Source organism: Hetaerina americana, unplaced genomic scaffold (assembly GCF_022747635.1).
Source record: "Hetaerina americana unplaced genomic scaffold, ioHetAmer1.1.p SCAF_10, whole genome shotgun sequence".
Lineage (NCBI taxonomy): Eukaryota > Metazoa > Arthropoda > Insecta > Odonata > Calopterygidae > Hetaerina > Hetaerina americana.
In genome coordinates this window covers 21,828,096-21,850,335 of record NW_027286070.1, presented here as the reverse complement: position 1 = coordinate 21,850,335, position 22,240 = coordinate 21,828,096, and the positions used below count along the sequence as shown (strand labels likewise).

Sequence of the window (22,240 nt, the reverse complement as noted above, 5' to 3'; positions counted from 1 at the left end):
TTCTTTTAACCTCTTAGCTCAGAGATGTCTGCTGATGCCAACGTTATTCAATTCTAATTCAGATCATTCCTCAAATCAGAATGAACAAAAATTGATCATTTTGGTACATATTACTTGGGAGTTTTGGAGATGATAACCGGGATCAATTTTGTCAGTTTTTCCAATGCTATGAATTGAGGGATCAGAAAATTTACCGTATTTTCCCATCGATATCGCACACCTTATGTATAACGCGCACCCTGAACTTTGTAGTTATACTGAATTTGTATAGATACCACGTGCCCAGGGCTTCATAGTTATCTTAAACATGTATTGATGCCACGAATCTGAAAATATATGTGCATAAAAGTTATATATATTGTGTGTAAAAATACATCTTTATCCATACACTAACAGATGATAACCACCAATGTATACATGAAATCATAATTACCTGTGGCTATATGTACCATAGGTACACAGAAGATTAGAGCCAGGTGATTGAAATTAATTCTTAACAACAGAAGGATCAAAAAATAAACAACATTTACAAGCCAAAACAATATGTTGCCTTATTGCTTTTTTGCTATAATTCGTAAGTAGAAACAAGACATAGGTTTGTGTGCCCTTTTATTTATTAGTTAGGATTGGCGCTCAGCTGTTCAATGAAAGTGCTGCCTACATGGTGATTGTTTCAAACCTAAATTGAGTTAAACTTTTGTAATTTAGAATTTTCTCAAGAAAATTACGCATGGAGAAGAAAATCGTATAGAGCGATGTTTAAGCTAAAAGTCTTCAACTTAGCGAAAGAAAAAGGAAATTGTGAGGCTGCCAGGATTCATCCATTTAGAAATCTTTTAAATCAAAGTTACGTTCTAGTTGGGAAAAGTGGATGATGTCTGGTGTGAAAGACTACACAGTAAAAGAGTATCTCTTTGAGAAAGATCGTGGAAAGTTGGCAGGGTGTCAAAGTGACTTGTGTAAAAATGGATTTGAAAAAGCTTCAGGCAATATTTCAATGCCAGTGCTAGAAGATTAAGAAGAGTTAACTTCAAAGAGTGAACCCGAAGATGTGTCTGAAGAGATAATAAATGCACATGATTCATTTAATTGTGATTCAGGAGATGAATTTCTTGGATTCAAGTGAAATACCTATCATATATTTATATGAACGTGTGTATAATACGACATACTCTACGTATACATGAAGTACTATGTATTAGAATAGAGAAGTACTACACATTAGAATAAATGAAGTAGAGAAATTATATGTTTCTTCTTTTTCTCATAGATTTATAAGATGAAATAACTTTAAAAGTAGCAGATCTGTGTAAAATAGAATGCAATTAGAAAGGCATGCTTCCAGAATAATTTATTTTTGCACAACTCTTCTATAAATTATTGTATACATAGGTCAGTAAATGTTCGGATTTTTTCAATTTTCATTACATAACACGCATTGTAATTTTTTTTCGATCATCTGAACATTTTTGTATAGATAACGTGCGCATTATCAATGGGAAAATACGGCATAATGGCAAAAAAGCTCTCTTACTTTCGAATTATTACAATATCCACTGTATTCACCAGAGTTGGCCCCCGGTGACTCTTTTAACTTCAAACCTGAAAAAATGTCTTGGTAGAAAATAATTAATGCCCAATCAAGAGGTCATTGCCCGACATCGATGCCTATTTCGAGGACCTTCTGAACTTCTAACTTTTGTTTTTCTATTTTTTTCATACAGACTTATTGAATGACCCACATATTAGATGCATAGTAAACATGGGAATCCATGGTTAGTAAACATGGAAATTATAAATTTGGCGCTTAGCATAATTATGTACATATTCAAGGCAAATGTCTAATTTTCCTCCAGTATCTTGAATACTGCATTATTTATAATATTCAAGTAAATAATTGAGTGTGCTCCCTATCTCAAGTAAAGTCCTATACAGGAGAAGAAACCTAAAGTATTGGTTGTCATACCGTGAATATTGGCATATGGCAAAGAGTACAATGCTTGCTTTTTCCCATTATTTTTTTTACAAATTTTAAAGTTATTACCAATAAAATACAATTTGCTTTTTTCGGCAATTCAGCTTCACTGGTAACTAACAATCAACAGAGCCTCTTTCTATTACATACAAATGCATTTGTCAAATTTTAATGAATCCATTTAATTGTTAAGAAAGGAATTACTTTTTACGATTATCTTTTTCTAAAGTTTAATGGTTGGGCAACACAAGGGGAGACATGGCTCACTGATATTATGCAAACAGCTAAAAACATTAACTCACCCGAGGAAGCTTTTCAGAGGATAGGATAGCAAATCCTCTTTTCATGTTAAGAACATGGTAGATGGCTGTGCCACGGGAATCCTTGGGAGATGGAGCATCGAAGGTAGGTGTTTGAAATATGTGATACACATATGTTGGCACATTGGGTTTTGGATGGATAAAACTCAAAATTTTTGATACCTGAAAAGAAAAAAAGTGAAGACATAATTCATACATAATTGCAAATGTGTGAAGTTTTATTTTAATTACCCAATTTTCAATATGTTACACAGAACCTGCATTTAGTACGTACCAAACAAATATCAACAAAACCAAACTTTCAAAAAAAAAAAAAAAGCTTTTTTCACAAAATTTAAAAAAATTACTATTAGGGCGATGTGAGAGCTTAGGATTATATGTATAACATCATAATGGCTAATGTTTGTATTCTATAGCTTGCATACCCAATTATGGAAGAAAAACATTCTAAGCATAGTTTCAGCCAATTTGTGAACGGGATTAAGCATTGCTTAACAAAAATATAAAATATGAATTCATTTTTAGAAAGATTTTTAAAAGGTTCAAAATTATTCACAATTGATTCTTTTACTTCAGTTACAACCTAAGCATTGATTTGAGCTAAACCAATGGTGGTGCAATAAATGAAAACACAATTTGGTCCACTGATTTTTGGCTTAATGGGGAAAATCTAAAAAAGCTGCATCAATCAGCAAATAATTTTTTTCCACAAAATGATCATAGTACATCTTATTTTCATACATGTATAAAAAGCTTCTGCAAGATCATTTTCACTTTCATCAAATAAAATAATGATCATCCTGAATCCTAGCCTAACATTATAATGATAGAAATGTTAAAAAATATAATATTTTTCAAAGAAAATATTTGTGTGCACTTCGTCACAACATTTCAATGTGAAAGTGATCACAACAATGCATTATCAGCATTAAAAAACTTCATTGATTCTGAGACAATCTTTGTTTTGTCCAATCATTATTTTAAAGCTCTGAGAACTTACTTCCAATACTGGAAGTTGAATGACTATCAATGAATCATGATCCCCTTCTCCACTGGTTGTAATTCCATCATAGTGCATGGAGGGTGAGAGGACAATTCCAAATTTGCAAGCATAACAATATGTTGAATAGACTAAAGAATCACTCTGGTGGGCACTTTCCGCTTTCATTGTAATATCATCAATGGGGCTGTAGGAGCAGGAAAGTTCATTATCATCTTTGCCTATGGCTGAAATGCAACCCGGATAATGGTAACCCTTGTCATTAACTATGTATCTCCACCTTAAAATATTTATTAAACAAGAATGGTTTTCTGGGAGATGGATTGTAATAATTATCACTACTTTCAATAATGAAAATATCAAGAGGGTTAATCATCAAAAGATATGTCAGGCTCTTCATTCAAATATCAATCAACTACCTAGTGGAACTCTTGGAATGCCAACAGATATCTTTTTGCAATGCCAATTTAAACCAGTCAAGAAACATTTTCATTATCTTCCTAAGTGTTTGGCTCCTTCCTTTTCAATCCATGATTTTTATTTATCCCCAGTTCTTCAAAATATCATGCTAACTTTTTATGGTTTAATTTATTGTCTTCTTCTGAATTCAAAAACTTTCGCTAATTTCCTTACATAAATTACTTTCTCACTCTCCATGAACACTTTTCATTCCTACACAGGCATGCTTGGCCAGGCCACTCCTGCAATTTTGCTCTTGATTCAAATCATTTAACAATACTCCACTAGACAAAATGTACACACAGTGGAAACCTATACATGACTGGAGCCATCAGAACCAAAACAGAGAAGCAGAACTAAGAACATTTTTCTAATAAAAGTGCACATTTGTACATAAAGAGAATTTGTTACTTATATTCGTTAATAATTTAAAATTTTTGAAATTTTATTTCAGGTAAATAAAATTTTATCTGGAAAAAAACATTCCTTTCCTACAAGTTGATAAAAATTAGAAATTTCAATCAGGTGAAGATGCATATTTAAAAAAAATACCATTTGATCATAACTTTTTCAAGATGGTAGCATTATTGAAGGGACAAATTTTGACAACTTTTATGTTTGAACTGAGGAATCTAAGTCTTACATGCTATGTAAAAATTATTTAACAATTTTTTGGGCTTCATTTCAGAAAATATATCCATTAAAAGTAGGTACCTATGAACTACTTGTTTCATCAGTATAAATGGAAAACTGCAATCTGCTCATTAAATTAAAAATGGTAAACAAATATGCTTTGGTATGCAAATATGGTTTTGTTTTTTAAACAAATTTTGATAACATCAAAAAAATGACAGAAACTTATGATATCATACACAATTAAAAATATAATAACCTCAGGCAATCTTAAGAGAGAAGTTTCTCATACAGTATAGTATTTAAATTTGAATTTGGGAATTACATTTCAGAACCTGGAAGCAAGACAGCTGAAAGGTGTTTTGGCCCAATTAGGATGCATTTCTGGAGTTTAACAGTGAATAAACATTGATATAGTATGTGTATAGCGGCTAATTTTTCCTGAAAAATTTCAATTTTATTTCTACTAAGTTTTAAGATCAAAAATACTTTGATATTTTCTGCCAGATACAAATTTTTTTTGTGCATTATAACCCAAAAAATCACAGTGTATCTTATGCACCTTATGGGCTGGGAAATATGGCATTTGGACACTGATATGATGAAGATAATTTACCTTAAAAATGGTGCAAATTCAATCAAGAGAGCACGTTCCCAAAAAAATTCAAAAAGCAGTGAAAATGAAGTTAAACACTCAAATTGAAGGCATTGCTCATTGGGGAGTCAAATCATTAAGTTTTCAATTGTGTTTAGTGTTTATTGTAATTTTGAACAGTAAATGTGCTGGTGAAGTGCAAACTTAATTCTTTCCAGCTGGCATTGGATGCTGAAATCTTACATCTTTTACAGTTCTTACCTCTTTTTGGTACATACGCTTAGCTTTCTTGGTCCCTGGAATAAGACTAGAATCTTTCTCATCTATCCAATGTGGAAAAAGAATGGCATCATCAAGTGCTTCTGGCTTATGACAGACAGGAAGTAAGTCATTCTTTCCAAGCTCCTTTTTTCGATGAAGAATGGCACAGGCGATTATTGCCACAGCTCTCTTAGCCAAACGTTTGTTTGGCATAGGAATACCCTATTAACAGTGATATAAATATTAACAATAAAATTAATTTCTAAATTGCATTAAATATTTTATGAAGAACTAATTGCAATTAATATAATTAATTCAAAATGGGACGATGCCAGCCATTCTTGGTACTCTATCAGGGTGGCCACTTAACTATGAATTAGCAGTGACTTCGGCGTTCAAAACTTACAATATAGCATCAACTGACCACTTGATCATTTTATCTAATTTTATGGTGGTCTTCAATTAGGTTTCACTTCATCATATGAATATATCAAGTAGAATCAAACTGATTATCACGGAATATGATGTTTCAAATTCACATAAATTTGCTTCCTTGTTCTTATAGATATATTAAGATACAAAGGCATTTAAAACATTAGAGCTGCTATACTCCATGTTTTCCTTGAATCTATTTAACCTAGTACTGCATTTAAGGGGGTATTATTTCACTACCACGGATCACAGATATAATACGAGAGGTAATGGTGGCAAATAAAAATATTAGACTGTTTTGCATAAATGTTTGTGATATTCCGGAGGAGGCAATGATTGACAAATGTAACCCATTTGCCACATGGGATTCCCAATAACCCTATTAGAGATAAAATTCATGATGTCTAATGGGAATTTAGGTTTTTTTTTGATACAATGGTTTCATATGACCTCAACACCCTTATCAGTATTTTTTTGGTTCATACAAGTACTCATCAAATCAAGCTCTGGCACCTGGTCACTGCATTTTACTTTTTATTCAGCATGGCAGCAGGCACCATATTATTCCCTTGGAGCATTTTGAATTCACTGTATGCGTGTAAAATCTGCAGACTGATTCATCTTTGCAATGATGAAACACTGGTCTAACATGATTTCTCGGGGCAAACATATTTTGCAAGGTGACTGCCCAAAGTCAAGAGAAATCAGCCTGCAAATGTCAGCGGTTACTTCTGGTTCACAGATTTATTCTTTCAATGCATTAAGCAGGAATGTTTTTACAACACAAAGGCAAATATAACACACCAGACAAGCAAGGAACTAAAAACTAGCTCATTGGCCTGCAAAAATTTATCTTTAGGTAATTATTTAAAGGTCAAAGTGAATTCTGGAAATTGAAATAAAAATTCCTTCTACTCACCCTGATCAGTATACATGTAATTGTATTCTTCTGAACAGGTTAACTATTTTTAACCACTGGAAGGAAACTACCATTTGAGCACTTGTCTGTTGGATGTCGGGTCTATAGGCTTTTAAAACAGTGGCTGAATACTGAGGAAAATTCACCACTGAAGATTTTCACACCATATGGAATGTTTTACAACTGCTGTATTTCCACACTATAGTACATCTTCCAATTATAACGTGAATGCCTGCTAAAGAATAAGTATGGAGTCTACGGCTTTCTTGATGTGCTTTTATCAAGAGGAATTCTTTTATTCATAATCTCAGATTGATTATGTCCCCGAGTGTTGTCCACCAGATCCATGAATCCTATTGCAACGATTGTCTACATTTCAGGGTCTTAAATCTTTTAGTGTCAATTTTATGACCATGAAACTTTATCATAGGCTCTGAACTACAGTGAATTTAATTCAATGATTAAGCATAATCAAATGATACACAGGAGAAACCTGAGGCATTCATCAATTTGTGCATAAAAAACATTTTTGCATTGATTATCTAGCGTTTCCTGTACATAAATAAAATTAAATCACTCTTAGATACCTTAAATGGGTAAATTTGAACCATCCATAACATGATGACAACTTTTTGGGACTTACCAGCTGATTATTACTTCCAAAATTATGAACCAGTAAACAAAACAAAATAATGTTTCACAAAATTCTGCATATAACTCTAAAAACTTAATTTTTTTCAGATTAAATAACCAAGAATAATCATTAATTTGCAATCACAGAACCAGAGGCCACCCAGTTGATTCCAAGTATGATACCACTAACAAGAACTATTCAAAGATACTACTGTGTACTATCTGTTATGCAATCACTTAAAATTAAAGGAATATTTTATCAACATACATGGAAACTTAATTTTCAGGTTAGAAAAAATCATACAGTAAAATGTTACTCATGGACATTTGAGCTAGTAAGGGAGAGGAAGTGATGAACAGGGAGAGCAAAGGGATATGGGATTATATTTGCTGGCCAGTTCATTATTGGTTAGTGGTTGAAGCTTTAAATCTAGGTTTAGGACTCTGCCATACTAATTCAACCGTGCTTATTAGTAAATGCTTCTACATAAAGGCGGAGGGAGGTATGAATTGTTCTGAAAAGTTTTTAACATGGAAGTGGACATTAACATGGATGCAAAAAGCTCTTTAACTTGGTCTAATGGAGTGGTCATTTATGATATTCCTAATGTCTTTAAAATTAAAATTATTAATAAGTTAGCATTGTTAATCCGGATACACCTTCATTAAATGCACCTTGATAATATTCCTGATTGGAGAATTCATGGGTAGTTGTAAAAATGCCAGTTTAAGATTGACCGTATTATCTTGATGGTTGTTTGATAGAAGTCTTCTTGCAGGCGAAAGACTGGAAACACATAACTCTTGCAGTGCCCAAATGGGTTGCAGCTGGGTAAACTTGTCTTGCGGCAGCAGTGAACAATACCTAACAAAAATCAAATGGAAAATTTAAATTAAACTCATTGTGAGAAGCTGAAATTAACATGAATTGAAAGACAGCCAAAATGTGCATGAATAATTAGCCCTTTGCAGTGGTAATACTGTAATACAATACCAGCAGAATGTCCCAATAAGCATCAAAAATAAAAACTGTAAAAGTAAACCCTCATTTAAGAGCCAAAATGTCCACTCTTTATTTTGACTTCATTGCTTCATGTGAAAGAAATGAAATGCAGGGCATTCAGTTTGCAAACTACCATAGCACATTGGTGTGAGGCTTGATCATTGATAAGGCCCATCAATACCCAAATAGATAAATTCATAGCAAACTCATGTATTTGTATTTTCTGGTTTTTGTATCTCAATAAATAACATGGTCCTCTATAAATTTAAAAAAGCCAGTATTCCAGTATTCAATGACAAGGATTTTCAGGCTGTCAATGCATTACTGCTCTTGATACTAGGTGCTTTTCAACCCCACATGAATGGGTTTTCGAAAACTCAGATTACCTCTACTGGTATTTTCAGGTATCTATAAAACTGGAATTTTCACTAGTCACTATCTAGGTTCTCCCCTCTCTCTCTCAAATCACCCTTCCTCTAAGGTTTTCATACATCCCTTTGTCTGGAATATCCAAACTTGTTTGCAACCTGTCACACCTCACCTCTTGTTGATAGTTTTCAACATAAAAATGGTGCTACACCCTTGTTATATGTTGATGACACCAACATTATTCTTGTATCGCCTACTTTTGATGAATTGATAGTTAAGTGTAAACAGGTTAGTCACACCTTACTCTCTTGGTGTCATAAAAATTTCTTAGATTTGAATATAGAAAAGTCTCACCTAATATATTTTGCAAATAAAAATAAAGCAAGCAAAGTACTTTCTATTGAAGTTGATGGGGAGGTGATCCCACAGGTACAAATTACCAAATTTTTGGGTTTCCATATCAATTCTCAAATCTCTTGGGATGAACACGTAAGTACTTTAACCAGTAAGTTAAGCTTGGCCTGCTTTTTAATAAGGTCCATTAGATCCACAGTTTCAGTGGCGGTTCTCTGTGCACTATACTATGGTGAATTTTATTCTCACATAGCCTATTGTATCCTTTACTGAGGTTCATCATCTAAGGCCTTGGCTATTTTCAGGGTCCAAAAAAGAGCCATTCAGCTAATGAGTTTTGCAAAACACAATGCCCCTTGCCGTCCCCTGTTTAAAAAATTGGATGTATTGCCAGGGCCATGTATTCATATTTTTCATGTAGTAGCACATACAAAAAGAAATTTATCTGAGTATGTGAAAAATTGTGATATCCACAAAAATTCTACAAGGCGGAATGAGCAGCTGGACGTTTTATATGTGCGTACAAAAAATGCAGGTGCTAGCCCAAATTTTATGGACCTTTAACTTTATAATAAACTCCTAGCTGAGATTAAGGCCCATAAAAAAGTGTGGCTGCATTTACAGTCAATCTACTTAGGTTCTTAAAATTAAAAATGTTTCGTTCAATTGCTGAATTTCTTGATTATGCCTGATATGTGTCTTGTATCCACGAATGTATTTTGTCACTTTCCCCTGACATGTCTTATATCAAGTGTAACAGTTGTAACTACTTCATCGCTGGACAAATAAAGTGTATTATTATAATTATGACGGTCAAAGTATTGTGAAGCAAAGAAGCTTTCACAGATGTTAATAAAATGCTAGTTAAAATGGCCATATAGTGTGTGGTTTTGTTAGGCACAAAAACATAGGTGGTTAGGAGAGATAACTGTTGGGAGAAGTCCAAAAGAGAAATGAAAGATGGATACATAGTGTAAACGTTAAATGAACATACCTACGGCCGTGAAAAAAATCAAAAAATGGAATATCCAAGGCTGTTAACTTGTTTCGTTCAGATGACAGGGAACATGAAAAGTTTACCGCATTGGTTATTTTGTTTTCCCCCATGGATATATAGTGTTTTAAATGGTGATGGAATGTTGAAGATTGTGATAGAGGGGAGAATTTTAGAGAGTGAGGAAGGGGTAGGAATAGGATAGGCATGTTAGATGGAATGAAGGGAGGAAGGAAGTATGTGAAATCAAAGAAGAGTTTATTCTTGTGTTTTCTTAGGAGAGGTAAAGAAATATATGATTGTACTATTGTAAAGACTGTGTCTAACCAAAACCTAACTTAAACAGTAGAATAACAATGTTAATAACGAGATAACTTTGGCTCGTCATTTAAAGTTAGTTTTTCATTTACATTTCCTAATTGTTAATATGAGAATATCACATTATAAATGGTGGTAAAGAAGTGACTTTTGTAATATTGACACCAACATAAAGCAAATGGTTGGGTAATTAGTACTGCTAATGTTTGAATTAACCCCTTTGGCTTTCACGAGAGATTTATATTTTATTAGCACACTTAAAGCATCACCTAAATTGTGCTTTTTTGCCATGAAACGTGGTAGTATCTTCATTCTTCACTAATTTCAACTTTGCAGCGATTTCCTACAGATTCTGAAGAAAACTTGATGAATATCGACATAATCATCAAGGTGTGTAAAATATACAATTACAGAAACATGGATGTTGCCAATGCAGGTAAAATTCCTACAACTTTTGATATCCTCATTACATAAACCATAGCAATGACACAGGATTCGTCTATTATCCTAAAAAAAAAGGTGATGAAAAGAACAATTTCACCATCACATTGGTTGTTTGTGGGGATGGATGCAGATTGCCTTCTTGTAAAATATTTAAAAGAAGGCCCATCCAAAAGAATGTAGAACGGCTGCAAAAGTGCTTGTTGGTGCAAATTAAATGGCAGAATGGATAAGAAATCCACTAAGGATTGGCCACACAACGAAAGGTGTAAAGGCCCAATTTGCTGGCATTAAATGTTAGTTCTTGATGCATTTAAATGACATCATGATGCATGCATTTAAGGGCATTCAGAATGATGATTGTACTGATCTTATCATCATTATCAGAAGGTTGACAGGTCAACTGCATGCAACCTTTTTTTATAGTTTGTCCACAAAAAAGTGGAATGAATGGCTTTATGCCAGTGCACATTCATTGGCAGCTTCAGCAAACCAAAAGAAACTGGACTTATAGCTTCTTATGAAATGGATTAAAGAATTTAGGGATTCACTATGGGAGTTTTCTGTTATTAAGCAAAATTTAGGAAAATACCATTTCACAAATTCTATGCACAACATTCCATGGGACATTCCACTGAGGACAAAACAATATGGAATAAGGAAGGCACAGCAGATGAAAATGATATTCGGGGAGATGCAATATAAAGAGCCAATTAACATCAAATCCATATTTATAACCAACTTTTTGAGTCAAGTGAAGACTGACTTTCAATTCATAAGTTTCAGTGATTAAATATATAATTATAAAATACTTTTGTGATTAATTCTAAAATTGCATCAAAACATAACATTATGAGTGCATAATATATAATCAAAAATAAAAACATTTCAATTTCGAATAAAACCTAGGTAGACATTAAAAACCCAACAAAAACATTTTACACACCACACTGTGTTAGTTACCATGCGTAATATGCACACTACTTCTGTGACAAAATTTCACAGCAAAAAGTGTGAAATCTATATGGACAGCAGGGTACTTAATTATTCCACTTGGGCATTTATTTTGTACAGTTTACCCTATTTATAGTCCCATGCATTTTTTCCATTTAATTTTCATTTTGATATTTTTACCCTCTTCCTGATTTTTTCCTGTTGATGATCCTACCTCTTATAGCGCAAAATAGGGTTTCAATGTAATAGGAAATTTTCATAATACTTTTACTAGCAACATACCTGTTGATCAATGATGATGCAGAAGCTATGCTAACGGATGAACTATTGTCATCAGAGTAGTATGGTGGAATATCTTGACAATACAAATTATACTTCACATCTTCCTCAGATGGCCCCTCTCTGAGTTCACTCTTGCCAACCAGAATCTGTAAAGTATGGAGAGTAATATTTCAGAAAAAAAATCATTGTATCAAAAGAAATTTGATTACCGAAATGGAATTATAAAAAAATCATAAAACACCAGCAATTATGGCAATGCCATCTCATTTAAGTGATGTCTTCGTATTATTAAAGCTGTGATTTTTTCACATAATGTAGTAATAAATTTCTAACTCACAAAAAAATAGGAGATATATCTAAAAAAAGAAGATACTTGGCCTACTTCATTATCATATTGAGACATTACCAATATTATTCTACACAGTATTTACCAGTGGATGAGATCCAAACCATCAGGAGTGGCCACAAATACACAGATGGTGGGACCTATATTTAAATATTGTCCATGAAACAAGCAAGTCATTAAATAACCACATAGTAAAAATGACTCAGACTGAGAGAGGTACTCTGAGTACGTAAAACTCTCATTGGATAAGACGGTCAAAAAATACAATGCAATCCTATGAAGGAGCAAATAATTGACATGGAGTTGTCAAAAATCAATACACTCCCACCAAACAGGGGAATGAAGCAGCAAACGTTCTTCATATGAATGGAGATTCTAACAACAATGGACAATAGTGCAACACTTACTTAAACACAGAAGAGATAAAATTTACTTGAAATACTGAAACAATGAGAAGTTGAATTTATTCTTTCTTAATTATTCATTTTTATTGTAAAGATTACTTATTACTTTGGTTTAATATAGGCAATGGTTTAGCATTGTGTTAGGCTCGGTCTAAGGTGTGTGACACTGCCTGATTTCAGGCTTCTTAAAACTCCCTTGCCTCAGAAGCCTACTGTTTAATAACTTACTACTGCTGCGCATGATTCAACACCAGAATTACAAGGAAAGGGACTTTTATAAAAATAAGGTGAATGGCAACATGGGTAAGTGGAAAACTTATAAACGGGTAATGAGCGAAGGAAAGCTACACCACTTTGTATGACATTAAAGAACTATTACATTTTTTTCTTTTAAGACACCAAAGTTAACTGGTTATCAAATGCCATCTAAACTGTAGCATTTTAGGAATCATTGCAATTTTTCAAAGAGTGGGTCTAGGAAATACTTATTCCATTCATTGTCATCTCTGTCAAATTATCAAATATATTATGCGTGGTCATATCGAAAACAACCATGCTTATCAGTAGTGAGAAATTTGGAAAGTGTAAATAGAAGAACATTGGGTTGATATTAAACATTCAAATGGTAAGAAGAATATTATTTGGATGGTGGGAAAACATAATTATAAAGATAATTAAGTATCAACTCTTTACGCAAAAAAATGATGTAATAATGAAGCTAATTGCCAACCAATTTTTTCTGGGAACTATGCAGGCTACTTCAATGCCTTAACCTTGAACCATAAATGTTGAAAAACATTGGTTGGTTATCAATCAACAAGATTGTTACAAATTTAAAACACCACAAGAGCGGCACAACAGCTACTTTAATGGAGTTATCCACTGATGTGCATCAAAATGTAGGAATTTCACGATGCAAAAACTTGCCTCATCTGGGATTTGAACCCAGATCCAGAACTGGCTAAGCAATTAAACCTAGAAATTCACAGTGTAAGAGGATGTCTAAGCAGTTCAACTGGTGGAAGCTCAAGTAATATAAGTGATAAGCTTTATGTCTTCACGTTATGATCCCCAAAACAACCTGGATTACACATTTTTTCACCTTTAATGATAAACAGAAAAAATGAAAAGATGAATGATATCAAACGTGAAACAATGTTTTACATTATTTGTTCACCACATAAAATATATTGGGGATGAAATTATGAGTGACCAAATATCTGCAAGACAAGCGTAGAATATATCTCATGAGGAGTTTAAGTGGCAAAATAGATTTTTTCAATTGGCCAGATAAAAACACTATAATAAGTCACAAATATTATATTGATATGCAGAGGTAGAACTGAGCCATTAATAATCCTTATAGCTTGTGGCACTGCACAGGGTGGGGTTCCTTTTGCTGTAATGCCCGAATTTCCCAAAGAAGATCTGATATGCAAAAAACACACAGCTCAGGTAAAGTTGAGGATGCCCAAAGTCACTGGGATCTAATTTTGATCCTCTGATCAGTAGCTGCACACTAAAATCTAGGCAACCATGCCCCATTCCTGTGGCAAGCTTGATTTCAGGGTATTTCGTTACGTGCTGTGCCATGGTGTTTTTAGCACCCCACATCATGCTTATTAGTTAGAGTTAAAGGTAACAGTTCATGCTTTGCTAATAGTTGTCTCAAATCATTGAATGCCACTACACAGCAATTGTGCACTACCGAATCATATTTAAATCTTTGAAGAAGTTCAATTACAATCAATGGCCATTCAATACTCATTGGTGAGTCAAAGAACAAGAGGGGCATAACAGGCCTGAATAGATCTTACTTCAAATTAGTTTCACTGAGCAGACACTAAATACACTAATTTTAAGAGATCGAATAGTAGTGAAGGAATATGTACAACTATGCTAATGTCTATAGGTGGGACAATTGGAGGAAAAATAATATGGGAAAACAATCTTAGCAAAGCTGCATATTAAGCCAATTTGGTAAACAAGATGTATTTGACTTACATCTGCAACACAATTACTGATGAATAAATATTGCCCTCATAAGATTCAAGGGAAAAGATCATCAAGCCATCACTTTTTAGACTAAGACATATGAAATGGCAGAAAAAATTCATGAATGTATACAAATAAGAAAACTGTTATGAAGCCTGAAATACTATCAGCAATGAAAAGTATAGCACCAGGTGAAATTCAAATTCTGTTCCAATTTCATTTAGAAAAACATCTAAATTCAGTAGGCTAGCAGAAAAAGACACACAAAGGAAGAAGGTAAGTTTTTTGAGCTCAAAGACTTAAGTTATAAGATACCCTTAAAAAAACACAAGGTGACATGTTCCTAGGCTTGCATATGATATGAAGAGAGCTTGGATGGCAGTGTGAGTTAAAGCATTGCCACGCAGCAAAGCAACTCCACAATTCAGTAAAACATACATTTTGTTCGGCACAACTTGAAGTATTTTAAAAATCTAACGATAGGCTGCCCAACTTATAACTTAGCTTTGAGACAAGGATTCAATTAGAAAAAATTGTGCACATGATCCTTTGGGTTAGAACTATCTCTTAAGAGTTTTTATTTCTTGGCAATGAGATGTGTCTATGACTCCACTCCTACTGCCGCTTCAATTCTGGGGACAAAAAGGCACCCATGCCTCATCACCTTCCAAGACGAGATTGCTCAGGCATAAAAAGAATCATAGTACTACGGGAGTTGGGCTAATCATGTGCTCCTCCGAAAGTATTCCACAACCAGAGTGAGTGCAATATCCATATGCTCCTAAATCTGCAATAATCTCATATAAAAAGTCCTTGGAATAAATTGTGGGTAATACAATCAAGACGATGATACTGTGAATTATTTGCCCGCAGAAACTTATTCACCACAGAAGGTTAACAGCTCCACACACTGTCAGGCCTATTCTCACTACTTTCAATGACCTACCTGACTAATTTCCCCATCATTCTTTCACTCACCGAATTTCCACAGTAACCCTAAGAAATATAACAATAACTTTTGGTTGATTTCACATATTTTTTTACACAAAAAAAACAAAATTATATTATTTTAGTTTGTGTGCAACTTATCTACCTCTAACATAGTAATTTGCACTCTATGGCTTGAAAATGAATGAGGGAATCAGCAATCGTGGACGAGATTGCAAGCAGAGCTTGGTGAAAGAATAATTTGAAAAAAGTACTTTATGAGTGGGACTTTTAATCTAATAAATTACTTCCACCTACTGCATTAATACAAATCTATATACAATGAATAAATTTTCCTAAATTTGGAACTGCCTTTAATATTCAAAAGCTATCTACTTACTAAAAGTAGCCACTATCAAAATGAAAACTTAGTAGTTTCCACAAGTTATAATTTTAATTATACACATTCTTAATTTCATGAATAACAATTTAGTACTACATATCACATCAACTTCCTCTACTTTGTCCCACACTATTTCCTCAGGGTGGCCATGGAGTTCTATTTTCAAACCCCTTCCAGGCTTTGACCTACTCCTAACCCCTCACACAATCCATTCCTGCCATGTTCTTTCTCTCTCCTAATTTTCTTCAGACTTCTCTTTTACTACTCATTTTCTTCCTCATTTATGCAAATCGAATTTAATTTTTTATGCCTTGCTGTCATTTGTTATTTAAGTTTTTATTGATGTCACATTTTACTTTTGCAATTTTACTGGGGCAATGCTAGTTTGGACTTAATGAACAAATAAATTTCAACACCTTTCCCATGACACACTGACAAATTTCTAAAATCACAAAGAAAGAGAACAGGCCAAATTCGGAATAAGAGATGAAAAATTTGCATGGATCCTCATGGAAATTTGTATGTATATACACATATACTCACATTTAACTCTGCAGGTATGTAATTAAGTGAGGGAAATCAATTTCAGGAAAGTTTAGAAGACCCAAAGATACATAGAATCTAAAACAACAATCCCACTGATCCGCAGTGTAGTTTTCACAGATTTAACCCCCCAATTTTTCCTTTAAAAACTGTGACCAACAAAATCTGTAGTCAGACACATTGCCTGTATGCCTGTGTAAAAGAGAAGCAAACAGTCAACACACAAGTAAGAAAAAGTATCAGCTTTGGTCATCACCAGCCACTGAACTACAAATGTCTTTAAGTTGCTTGCTCAATGTCCTCTAATTCTTCATCATGACATCCTGGTTAATCAAGTAAGCTATACTTTATAACATTTTACCATGCATTATAGAATGGCAATTTATAAACTGAACTTCCCCTAGATTGTGATACATTAAAATAAATTCGCTCTCACATTTGAAAAGTTTAACTAAGCAAAAAGTCAGAAGCCAATGAACAAACACATCCAGGAACAATAGGATGAGAGTACCCTTCATCTCGGATTAACCAGCTCATAACTCTCTCTTCCTCACTCATCACCAACATTGACAGCAAAAAATAATTACTACCTCGAGATTCATTGCAATTGTGAATGATATTACAATAATAAAAGTTCCAACTTACCTTGCATTTAGAACACAAAATATTCTCCTGTGACTATGTTACTAACTTGTTTTTTTGAGAATCAGAAAAATCCCCAAATGTTTTCAGCTGATAGAGATTTGTAACAAAGCAGGAAAGGAGGGAAGTTAATAAAATATTCCCCGAGTAGCTGCTAGCTGATTGTTGTACATGGATCATCTTTAAGTTGATGACCAAGCCAATATTAAAAGTCAAATCGAGGGCAACTGGCACCACTCAAACAATCGCTGTCTAAATAAATATGTTTGCATTGATTTTCCATGACTTCTACATTTTATTAAAAATTTTCCTTAATTTTTCCATGAACTGTGGCCATCATGTTCCTTCCACGGTTCTTTATACATACCTTCTACCTGTCTACATACCACCTGAAAAGCAAATTCTCTTTATTCTTCCAACCCATTTACTCAATATTACCCCTTCTATTATGGTAATATTCTATTTAGATCAGAAATCATTTTGTTATAAACTAGCAGGAAAAGAGTAAAATACTTGGACCTGATAGAGCTACAGTTGATTAAAGGGCAATGTGTTTAGATGGATAATTCAATTATTCACCAATAATTGCTTGACTACTAAAAAGTATATATAAACTCACATGGTGCCAGAAGGTTTTAAACTATAAAAGATGCACACTAATTGGTGAGAGTAGAAGAAGCACTCAAAAATGTATAAGAGGTAACAACACTATGTTATTTTCAGTTTTAAAATGGACAAACTATTGCAATTTAGATTTCTGCATAGGCAGACATAGAGCGTACAATAAGTATCGGGACTGGTTCCACATATCAAAATTTATTGCAGTTATCATTAAAATTACTTAATAGTCTTCTGATTACTTCCCTCCCGCATTGATACACTTAGTTCGGCGCATCTGCCACTCATCAAAAGCCTGCTGGAAGTCTGTTTCTGGCATACTGTTGAGGGCCTTTGTCTCCATCGCTTGAACCGCCCCGATGGAGTCAAACCGATATCCTTTGAGCTCCTTTGGAGCTATCCTTTGAGGTAATAACGTTGTCAAGAAAATCTTCATCTTCTTGGACCCAGTCCAAAATTTCTTGCAAAATTTCCACCCGCTACAGTTTTTGTTCCGTGCTCAAGACTTGCGGCACCAGCTTTGCGCACACTTTCCTCATTGCAAGGTCCTCTGTTACAATGGTGTGGACGGTTCTGACTGAAAGGCTGGTCTCCTCACAGATAAGGGCGATGGTCAAACGCTGGTCAGCATCCAAAACTTTTTTCACTTTGGCCATCTGAGCATCAGTTCAAGCCGTCATCAGGCGTGACGCTCATCTTCAGTGAGCTCCTGGCCTTCCTTAAACATTTTGTGCCACTCAAAAACTCTTGTGCGGCTTAAGGCATCATCTCCATAAGCCTGTTTAATGAGTTCAAGGGTCTCCAATACAGATTTCCGGAGTTAAATGCAAAACTTCACAGCGTAGCATTCCTCAACGGTGCGCTGCATGCTGGTGCGATGATACCACAAACAATCACTTCACAAAAATCCACCTCCTGTCTCACGCATGCCTGGAGATGACTGAACTAAAGTGCACCTGAGTGGTGGGGGACCCCTCTACCGAGGGGTCGGACCCCCATCCACCCTACACTGAGGCTGCAGCAAACCAGTCACGATACTTATTGTGCAGTGCACTTCGTTGAATCTGTGCTTGGATTACTCGAAACCTTTCTAATGATGAAGGATTACATGTGTACAAATAAGTTGAATATGTATTATAATTGAGTAATCACTAAATACATAACACATGAGAAATGTTCAAATGAAACCCATTTGAGATTTGTAGCCTTTGGATTAACACATCAATAGTTGTATTTTTTGAAGCACACTGTCTTAGATATTTCTCAGAAAAAGCCACCTGTGGCATTTCGGCTGGTATCCAATTGTTTGGAGAGATGAGGGATTTTGCCACAAAGAAAGATTTAATTTTTGACCTAGCAATGTTGAACAGAATGATCATTTCTGAAGAAAGCACACTAAATCACTTGTTTTGATAACCTAATGCAAAGTAACAAGTGTTGAGGTGGATCACAGGGTATTAATTAGATCATTTGGGTACTTCAGTAAGATGGATACCTGCACATGAAAGAATGCAGTCAGAATAAACTTAAATGCCAAATACTGAATTTTGAATTGATTTCGCTTGAGCATGCTTCCACTGCATGCTGATCGATTCTGTGTCAAAGTGGTGTTACTGTGTGTAATCTCCTGCCACCATAAACCATAAAGGAACTGTTCACTCTCTGTACTGTACTGTGTCAAATGTTGAAAACTGAGCGTTATTTTCGGTCTACATGAGGGCAACTAAATGACACATGCCTTTGGGTTTTACAGGTAATAGGAGACAAATGTTGTTGACAAGGCCAATACTACAGTTTCACTCATTCATCGAGTCACAAATTCTACGTCAATGATTTGCCTTAATCATATTGCCAATGTTCAAAATCAAGATTATTGGCTATGATTTTGTTCACCTAGCCAGGCTGTGGAAAATCTGCCATTTCCTTGTGATTCTTGAGGAATGTTTATGAACAATCAGCAACAGTAATCTTGGACTTACACTTTTACCCATGAACAGCAGCCTTGCATTCCTCAGCTATTAAAAACTTACTCTGCTGGAATAGGTTCAGCATCACAACATCCATCTTGATAATGCCTCATGTCAACAAATAAAGACTACAGAATCAAGCATGCTTGAGAACATGTATTTGAGTTTACACTGGTGGTCACATATTTCTGCTAACTGCCAACTCATCATGTAACACATTTAATGGATTGGAAGAAACTTTAAAAAAGTAATAATCATTTTCTAAATACATATTACCATTATACGAGAACTGTTCAAATAAAATTGATCATACAATTTTGTGCACGTAATTTAACGTGCAAAACTTTAATTTTGTGTTATATTGTGAGGTTGATGTGAATTGTAAGAGTGGTACCAATTTCATTCGTTTGACTTCAGTATTTCATAAGTGGCAGCTATTGCAAGTTCAAACATGCTCAGTTCACTTACAGCAGTGATGGAAGTAGCATGCAACGAAGGACTTGGAAATTCTGCTTTTGCCTGAACAAATCATCAGCTCAGGCATATGTTAAGTAACATAAGGCTTACACAATATCTTTTCTTACCCAACAGAACAATTAGATGATGTTTTTAAATTGTTTGAAGATGGGATATAAACGGTTTCCAAGGAAGGTGGACCCAGACCTGCAGCCACTGCTATTATGGAAGTAAACATTAACACCTCTGCTTCCATTGCGAGAGAAGATCATCTAATAATATTAAGGGTTCTTCAGAAACATTGAAAATTTCATTGGATGCCATCCACACCTTGGTAATAGAACAATTGCATATGAGATGTTTATATGAATGATGGGTTCCTAGGGGATCTCGATGGTGCAGAGGCTGGTGTACAAACTCCCCACCCAGAGGGCCTGGGTATGAATTCTAGAGATGGCAGATATTTGTAGGGTTATCCTGATCTCTTCTTGAGATATGAGCTCTTTCAGCGAGTACACCGTCCATCAGATGAGATGTTAAGCTGTTGACGCCTTAGCACATTTTGTTAAGAATAGGCTAATGCCGATACCAGGTTTCTCTCCGCCCTTTCTTCTTTCCCATCCATCCCTAGTGGTGCAAATGATCTCAGCTGTCAGTTTTTCCCCTAAATATACTACTACTATGGGCTCCAAGACTGCACATAACCAAACAACAAAATGTTTGTGTGCAGGGTTGTTTGCGATTGAATTTGATATTACAGGAGTTTCTTTCAACAGTTATCATGACAGATGGATTCTGCTATATTATTCTGATCACCAGAGTAAACAGCAAAGCACTATGACAACCTCTGGCATCACCAACATCAAAGAAAGCCTAAGTGGTGGAAAAATTATGGCCATGCCATTTTTTGGATATTCAAAGAATGGTGTATCAATCAGACTGTCATTCCAACACACACAACGGTGATGGAGCAAACCATAAAAATGTAATAAAAACTCTCCAATGCCACATTTCAAAGAACCATGTTAGATGCTGCACCATAATGCATAGCTACACATTGCTAACACTGTACATCTCACATAAATCAATGTTATCCTCACCCTCCCTAGGCCACAATTGTCAGAAAATGTAACGTAGGTTTTAGATTCCACGACTCACTATTATAAGGTACCTTAATATCAAATTTCTTAGAAAAAAGATTTATGATATTTTTATGACGTTAACTGAGTTATAGTTTTATAGTGTCAGACCCATTATTTGATATAAGTTGAAATGCAACTGTTTTATCATATAATTCTATTTTATAAAATCTATTGCAATACTGGTATGCATTATATGAAAGATTGTAATAATAAAGAAGAAAAGAACCATGGCATTAAGACACTGTGCCTAGTGTCATCCATTCAAAATGCTAGCATAAATAACCAGCCAAAAAGTAGAGGTAAAATTTGACATCCTGTCTGAAAACAGATTTCAATTTAGTAAAAGCAGACAAATAGAGGAGGTAAATACCTTGATTATCTAAGGATACAGATATAAAAACTTAGTATGTCAACATGCCAATTTACGCAGCATTCATTGACTTTGAGAAGGTCTTTGAAAACATAATAAAGGAGGAGGAGTGTAGACAGCTGGAGGCATGTGGGATTGGCTGAAAAAACAAAATGATGTACCATAAACTAATAGGAAATTTCTAGCATTTAGAGAATGATTTGTGGACAAAATCAAAGGAGGGTATAGAAAAGAGAAAATTGCCAAAAACAAGTAAGTTTGTCATGCTGGGTAAGTCCTAGTAGAGCAACAAGATGGAAGCCAACCAATCTTCATATTTCAATATTGATGATAAATGAAGAATAAATTTAATTCTTCACTTGATTACTTATAATGAACAGAGATAAAGATTAGAAGTAAAAATGTATAATGTTGACTGTAGAAGCCTTAACTTAGTGAAATTCCATCTTTACTTGAAAGAATTAAAAATACCGAGTAAAAATTTC

At 34.4% G+C, this 22,240-nt stretch overlaps 1 protein-coding gene across 1 annotated transcript in view; it reads right to left on the bottom strand.

Annotated features, from left to right (window-relative positions):
• Dcr-2 (Endoribonuclease Dcr-2) overlaps positions 1-22,240 on the bottom strand; it is a 112,185-nt gene that overhangs the window by 43,050 nt on the left and 46,895 nt on the right. The window contains exons 13-16 of the mRNA XM_071598442.1: positions 11,943-12,088; positions 7,903-8,092; positions 5,244-5,465; positions 2,278-2,457 (exon numbers count right to left, since the gene is read on the bottom strand). Of these exons, the coding sequence (XP_071454543.1) occupies positions 2,278-2,457; positions 5,244-5,465; positions 7,903-8,092; positions 11,943-12,088 (738 nt within the window). The remainder of the gene's footprint in view (positions 1-2,277; positions 2,458-5,243; positions 5,466-7,902; positions 8,093-11,942; positions 12,089-22,240) is intronic.